The following is an 8,043-nucleotide window of genomic DNA, read 5'->3' as shown; positions in this document are numbered from 1 at the left end:
TCACCCTGGATTGCAGATTCACCAATCCAGATTGGTTTTCTGAATGGCTGATCGGGGTCGCCATCCAGGTTTTCAAACAACATTGGTTGGAATGGTTTCATTTAGTAAGAATTACGATAGAGCTCAAAAAGTGCTGCAAATTTGTTCCCAATTTGAAACCGAATCCTTGACCGTCTATTTATTGATGGAAGCTGCATTTAGAACTTTAAGAAATCAAAATCAATTTTTAAGGTTACGAATCCCCCTTAAATCGAGTGCAAGCATTTAAGGATCAAATATACAGTTTGATCCTGGGGGCCCGCCCCTTGTTTTAGTTTTTTTAATATTTAGAGAAGAAAATACATTATTTCACTAGGTCCGAAGTCCGAACCGACCCTGACTCGAGACTGAGTGGAGTTCCAGACGATCATTTTGATATTCTCCCTCCTCATTAACATGGCGTTTTGATCGCCTTCTTACTTTTCCTTCTGTTACTTCGTCCTCTGTTTTGTTTTGTGGTGATCAAATTAGAGGAGAGGGATGAGGAAGAGAGACCTGGGAATTTTGTTATTGGCCGCCTTCGCCATATTCTTCTCTCTTCAGGTTCGCCTCCTTCTCTCTTCTTATTGAGTTTTTTCTTCTTTTTTCTTTTTTTTTTATCCATGGAAATTCTCTATGAATTTTTCTGGGATGGCTCTTGATCTGCTCCATTTTATGGTCTCTGATTTATCAGGACTGATTTGTGATTGTGTCTATGGAATTTTTTATTCAGTCGGTTATCGAGTGAGCTAGGATTGAGGAATCGTGATATCAGCCTTATTCTCTAGGATTCCAAGTTTAGATTGTAGAATTTGCAGGTTAAATCAGTTTTTGAAGTATTTTTACTTTGTGTTTGGAGAATGTATTGCGAATAGCAAATGAACTCTGCAATCTCTGTTACTTTTCTTTGGCAACCTACCTGAAAGGAAGAACTTCTGTCTTGCCTTCTGATTATTTACATACTATAATTTGTTTGATTGAATTGGTTCCGGTTATTAACTTTGTGGCCTGCTGGTTCTATACACCAGTGTGGAATTTAAAGTCGATGAACTGTTCTGTGATTTTCCATGAAATAATGATTTCTAGCCATATTTAGCAAACACGCTTCTTTTTAATGTGCATTTTTACTTCAGATCCAATGAAAAATTATGCATTTTAATGGAGTTGTGTATCAGGTGAACCACTTAAGCCATGAAGGGGGGGCATTTTGAGTAAGCAATATGGCATACAATTCGTGGCAGCACTTACTCTATTCAATTAATTGTGAACGTGAACTCTGTTAGCTGCTTCATAGTGAAGTTCTGGTGATATTTATGATGAAGGATTACTGTTTTGCTCTATGCATTGAATCGCTGGACATGAACTTAGTTGCTTCATCGTTCATATGTTATGGGCATTGTCGATGACAAAAGATCATTGCATCCTGATTTTTCTGTTCATAATTGTTGTTTGTGAACTTTTTTTTAGCTATTTCATTGCATGGTTCACGATGATGCTGACCCCAACTAGTTGGGATAAGACTTGGATGATGATGATGATTGCAGAGTTTGTGATATCTATAACAAAAGATACAATCCTTATGGCAAAAGATTATTTCTTCCCACATTTCAACTTTCCCTTAAAAGTGAAGTGGCATTGGATTAGGACTATTTCTAAAGGTCTGCAATTCTCTAATGGGGTCAGCATGACCGCCTTATGTTGGTGTTAATCCAAATTCCAACCAGTGTTGTATGGGCTCCGATAAGCTTATTGGTGTTTGTTGTCTATTAGTTTGTGGAATATGATATTTCATGATACTTCTAATGCTGTGCTTAATACTTCTACGTAAGTGTCAATTTACTTGCATCAGTACTTCTCTTGAAGTATCTGAACTTTTAGGGACGGGCTGGTTACATGGCCATTTGGAGATTTTCATGGGAAGTCTTCAAAAATATTAGTACTTTGCTTAGCATTCTTTCATTTTGGAGCCTTCTTCGGTTTGGCCGGAAAAGAGAATCCTTTAGTATTTTGTTGTCCCTAAGGGTCTTCAGCTTCTAGGATATGGTTTTCTTATTTATTTATCTATTCATTGTTTTGTGGGTGGGGTTTGAAGGTTTGGGGGGGGGGGGAGGGGGGGACCTTAGGAGCTTTCTTTAGCCCTTGGTGGTTTTGTTGTGATTGGATAAGAACTTAAAGCCAGTTAAAAGGATGGACGGACATTACTGGCTGGGAAATAAAATCAAATTTGACTAAATGGGGCTCTTCTGCCTCTTTAGTCCAGATAGGCTTACTCTGGCTAAAGAGGACAACAAATCTTGAATAATGGCCTTGATATTTTTTGTTCTTGTCTTTGCTTTTGCTTCTTCGTCCAGTGATATTTAAATGTTCCCTTTTACAAAGTATTTGAAGAGTCCAATTAAGGAAGTGTCACTAACTTTAAAATGGGGTATTGTGGGGCAAACACTTAGAGAGCATGTTTGATTTCTAGAAGACTTGGTTTTGGAAATTGCATCTTCCAGTACTATAGCACTTCTGTGTTTTATAACGGGGAAGTTTTACAGTAAAGTGGATATCACCATATCCAATTGCCTTATATTTAAAGATAAAAAGTGGATACCGCTAGTTCCATGGGGGACCATGGAACTTAGGGTATCCACTTCCCTGGAAGACAAGATTTCTAAAACTGCACCTTCCAAAAATCAAACATGCCCTTAGTGTAAGATGTGACTATCCATTTTAAGTCAGGTTAGTAAGGCAACATGTTGGAGTGTCAACAGTGAACAATGTAAATTGTGATCATTATTGTGGTATTCATACATTTCAACATGTTGCGCAAATGACAAAGCAAAAAATATCGAGCACTGCTTCCAATAAAACGGACCCAGTCATTTCGCAGCGACCTTATAAATATTAAAGGAATTTACTTCTCCTTGGATCTTGAGTGTTCTCTTGTCCCCCCACCCCCCGCCTTTATTTTCCCTCATATTCCTCCATATATCTGCCAAAAGCATCGCTCACTGCCACTCTGTATAGGAACCTATATGGGCTTCCGTGCCCCCATTTTCCTAGGAGTGTTGCTGTCTCAACCCCATGCTCCTGCCCCAAGAACCTGAAATAAAATAAAAGGAAGAGTGAAGAAAAAGTAAGACATTAACATCCCCATCTTCTTCCTGACCAAGCTAGTCCCCTTGCATTGCTTTGGAGGATCCCTATTCTAGAAAAAGGTATTGGAGACACCTGTAGAGCTACACCCTCAACTGCCATTTCAAATATAAGAGGTTTTCTGTATATGTCTTTGCCTTTCTTTGCGATTCTTATTGACTCTTATTGATTCAAGTGACCTTCTCGTACCCCACCACATTGGCTTACATTTCCCTTGCCTACATCACCTAATTTGCATTTGTCCCAGCTTGATTTCAGCAATAATGTTTGCATGCATTTATACTTAGCCATAGTTTTATTTTACAAATGTCATGCATTTTTAATTTTTTTTATTTATAATGTGTCGTTTGTTTATGTTTACATAATGTACATGCATACACACATACTACCATGTATGCATGTGTTTACACCAATATTACAAATGGATTGGACTGGTCGATCTAGTTGGTTGGACTGGGATAGGCAATTGGTCAAACCAGTCCAAACTGCTACTTCAACTTGTTGGACTAGTTGAACCGGCTGATTCAATCTTACTTTGACCGGTTCAAATTGGTTTTGACTAGTTTGTTTAATGTTTATGGTGTGTTATTTACATTTTCTAGATCGGTCTGACCGGTGAATGGGCTGGTCTGACCGGTGAACGGGCTGATCCAACCAGTTTGAACATTGATTTACACAATGGAAAGGAGGGAGGACCATGAAGTACATTTTGTAATCTTCTTAAATGTTGAATTTCTTTTTCCGCCTTGTTGGTTTTGTATAGAATTTCTCTTATATAAGCTAGTGATGATTTTCTTTATTGCATAATAAAGGAGCTCTGCTTCAGCTAGAGAAAAGTATATTATGTGGAATGTTTTTGTTCATCCTTTAGTAGTGATACCTTTCTTATGTTTCCAGCATGAGGGTGATTTTTCATTTAGAGAAGCATGGTACCATTTATCCGATGATTATCCTATTAAATATGAAGCTGAGCGCCTGCCACCACCCATTGTGGCTGACCTTAATGGTGATGGAAGAGCTGAAGTTCTTGTTGCAACCCATGATGCTAAAATTCAGGTAATTGAAGATTATGCATGTGGCTTATCTTATTTGGGGAGGTCTATGGTTTCATTTATCCTTCATCCTATGCTTTTTTCTTGAATGTTTTAGTCTGGAGAAGAGTTACATGGCAAAGTTCGCCAAAAATAGTGACATAATCTTGTAGATTAACTATATTACTTTATGAAAGAAATAAACCAATAAGTTTTAGTACTTATTGCTGAAAGTGTTAGAGACTTGGAAAAATGTGAAGTTGCATCCTCAATGAATCAGAAACATTGTCAGATAAGCACTGTGCACTCATATGTTTGTAGGTTTAATTTAAAATATTCAGTCAAAAAGCAGAAGTTGTGAGTAGTATTATCTAGTCAGTCCTAATTCCGGATGTATCATTCTTTTTATGTTCTTCTCCTTTTTGAGGGAGATCAAAGCATCTCAAAGTGCAAACATTAGTTTCATAGAGTTACATGCATTTAAACTATCTGAGGCACTTAGGCATTTGACTTAATCCTAACAATAACTGATGACAAGTGACTGACCACAATCTATTCTTTTGTTCAACATGCAAGGTTTATCCAAACTTGGTCTGTTTATATTATAGTGGTTAGTTATTGGTGGCATTTACTTGGTTAATGGCTTAAGATTAACTGGCCTGTGGATTTCCATTAGTTCCCTTGTCATTATTAGGTTGATTTCCACATCCACAATCTTGATCAAGAGAAGTATTATTTGCTATGAAGCATTATACCAACAAATGCTGAAATTTAGTCTAAATAATATCCATCGTAAATTGTAATGCTTTTCTTTCTTTTCCATTTTTCTCCTGAACTCATAAACACTGGGCTGCCTATATTCTTTCAAATTGATGTACACGGTGCCCTCTATATTGATGCACCAAACTGGCAGCTAGGGAAAAGTGATGTTTCAGTCTAATCAAAGCCTGCCAAAGTACCATGTATGGGATGGTGGTGCTTTTTTATTGCCTCCTACTGATTATCTGCTTCATGTTCGAATTGAAGTCATTTAATTTCATGCTTATCTGTCTCACAGAAAAGCCCCTTGGGTCTGGGTTTATGTAGTTTCTATGCTGTTCTGTTCCACCATGTCTTCTCCTCCTTGGTGCACCCATGTTTGGCTTGAGCCATTTTAAGAATCAAAGTGAAACATCACCATGTCTTCTCCTCCTCTGGGCTTTAATATTTTACTGTCATCTTATTATGGTGAGGTCTTTGAAAGTATGTTTGCCCTTGGGAGCTTGGCTCGTGGATTTGTGATGAGGGCATCATGGCCTTCTATGGGATTAGCGAGTGGCTGATCGTAGGTTACATCAATTTGTATTTGTCCATCACTTAACCTGGCATGTGGTGACTTATTCCACATTACTCAACTATTTTCGATTTTATTATTGGAAACTCATACGCACCGGAAGGTCATTCTGCCTTGTATTAGATTTATAGTCGTCAAATTGTTTAAATTTTCCCTTGGCAGGTTGCTTTAGCATGGGATCATACTCGCTTCCTAGTTCATCTTCCTTGTAATTGTTACTTCTAAATACTTCTTGGGGCGCACTTATTTCTTGGTTTAGTTAGTACCAAGATATTATGTCCAAGTTGAACACAGATTCTGGGGCTTTTCCAATATTAGTTGTTAGATACTGTGGTTATGAGCATTATTGTTTGCTTTCGGGATACAATTCTCGTTACCTGCCTTTCTTATTGTGTATAGATGTAATATTAATGTTGTCTTTATTCCTCCTAATCTTGTGTCCGTGAACAGACGGAAAAGACAGATGAAGTCCACTGAAGTTAACTTTCATCCTATTTGAGATGGGTGACTTGACAACATTAGAAGTCTCCTTTCCACTACTTTTGTGTTTTTCTTTTTTGGGAAATTTATCAAAATGCCCACAAGAGATGAACAATTTAACATTTTAGCCATATTATTTGATTTAATTTCAAAATACCCATAAAAACACAAATGGTCTTGAGTTGAAATAATTGTAAATGGGTGAAATGTTGAATAGTTCATCTCTTATAGTTATTTTGATAAATTTCCCTCTTTTTTTTTTTCTTTTTATTTATTTATTAGTATCCTTACATAACTTGGTAATTGCCCAAAAGTGTGGTAAGTAAAGATATGTCATCATGACTCCGAAATATGTCTAAGGAACCAGAGAACTAACATACGTAGGGGTCAGATTTGACCTTAAAATTTCATATAGTGGAAATAAAGATTTTTTTAATATAAATTGGGTTTCGTGAAGAGTTTTAGGAAACCTCAATTCCTGTTACATTTTACATCAAACCTCTATATGGATCTGAACACCCTTGATTTGGGTCTTGAAGCATATGTAAATCTTTAGGGAAAAAAATATGAAGACAATGTGAAATCAGTTGTCAGGACTCTGTCGTTTGTCAAGCCAGTGAGCAGCTCCGCCAGACTATTGAGATGGTTTGATAGTCTTTATGATCAGTCGGTTGTCAAGATGTATATGGTGATTAGGGCTGTCAAGGCTTATCAGGGCCTTGTATGGCAAGTCTTGTTGTCACATCTGGAGTATATCTTGCAAATATGCCCTGAACTCATGTTGATTGGCCTCGTATCATGACCTACCGTCTGTCAAGCGTGTATAGACTTGATAGCCGCTTGGCTCTTATTTTCAAAAATTATCCTTTGTCTTGCTTGTGGATCTTCCAAGTGTGTTTTCCCTTGGATTATGGCTCCAAAAACACACCCTACTCTTGATTACTGTAGGACCCAACCTTGTGTACTCACTGATCATTAATATACATCTAAGTTGGTAATAATATGTTGACTCCTAGCCGTCAGATCTTGATCGGGTCGTTGAAAATACAAATAAATTTTAGTATTCTATACAAATTGGGTCAATATGAAATTTTGGAGATATATACCTAACACCATCACGCACCTTATAAAAACATAAAAAATGTATTAAAAAATTTAAAATGATGAAATTACCCGTTCTCAGGGGTATTTTGCTCATTTTAAAATTTAGAAAATATTTCTTTTATATTTATTCTTGTGCGCTTTACGTTTTACGCTTTACGTTTTAGTACACACCCCAAAAATTTCATCTCGATCAAATTTGTAGAGAACAAATTAAAATTTAAATGGCAACATACATTTTTAACCATCTATCAAGATTTAACGGTTGGGAGTGAACCTATATTACCATTCATTACAGGTGCAAGCTATTGGTAGCTTTTTCTATATATACACACTCACACATCATCTGTATATTTATTTCTTGATGTGTTTATTTACTACTTCAGTTGCTTTGACTCAAAAGGATATTTTTGTTGTTTTGACCTTGTGTATGTACTTGTAGTATAGCTGATAAATGAAAGGCTTCTGATTTTACGCATTTGAAATCCAAGGCATCAGTAAGTGTTGTACTTATGGTAACTCTGCATCCTATAGTTGTTATTGCCCTTTGTATTTAAATACTCTATAACTAACATTCTATCTTTTATATTCTTTTGATAATGTCTATCTTTGGGATTACCCCTTTTTGATAGTAACATTCGTTATGTCTAGGATCTAAGACCCCATGCCAGACAATATATAATATACCTTAAAGTTTGACTGATAATTCAACTTGAAAGATCGTTAAGATATATATACCATTTGTTTGATGTGTTTATTATTAGTAGTGTATATATTTAAGGGTAGTTTGGCCATTTTAACTTGTTACTTTGGTTGTTTTGATCTTGTGCATATACTTGTAGTGAAGCTCATTAGTGAAAGGCTTCTGATTTTACGCATTTGAAATTCAAGGCATGAGTAAATGTTGTAGATATGGTAACTCTGCATTCTGTAGTTGTT

General features: G+C 36.4%; 1 protein-coding gene across 1 annotated transcript in view; it reads left to right on the top strand.

Annotated features, from left to right (window-relative positions):
- The first annotated feature begins 502 nt into the window (after positions 1 to 502).
- Positions 503 to 8,043, top strand: part of LOC18424287 (FG-GAP repeat-containing protein) — a 41,773-nt gene continuing 34,232 nt past the window's right edge. Inside the window, exons 1-2 of the mRNA XM_006828876.4 lie at positions 503 to 582; positions 4,057 to 4,215. Of these exons, the coding sequence (XP_006828939.1) occupies positions 520 to 582; positions 4,057 to 4,215 (222 nt within the window). The 5' untranslated portion in view covers positions 503 to 519. The remainder of the gene's footprint in view (positions 583 to 4,056; positions 4,216 to 8,043) is intronic.

The sequence above is a fragment of the Amborella trichopoda genome, chromosome 9 (genome assembly GCF_054954075.1).
Source record: "Amborella trichopoda isolate Santa Cruz 75 chromosome 9, AtrichopodaSantaCruz75HAP2 v2.0, whole genome shotgun sequence".
In the NCBI taxonomy this organism is placed as follows: Eukaryota; Viridiplantae; Streptophyta; class Magnoliopsida; order Amborellales; family Amborellaceae; genus Amborella; species Amborella trichopoda.
The sequence above is the reverse complement of the archived record's forward strand: the minus strand, read 5'-3'. Positions and strand labels throughout refer to the sequence as shown.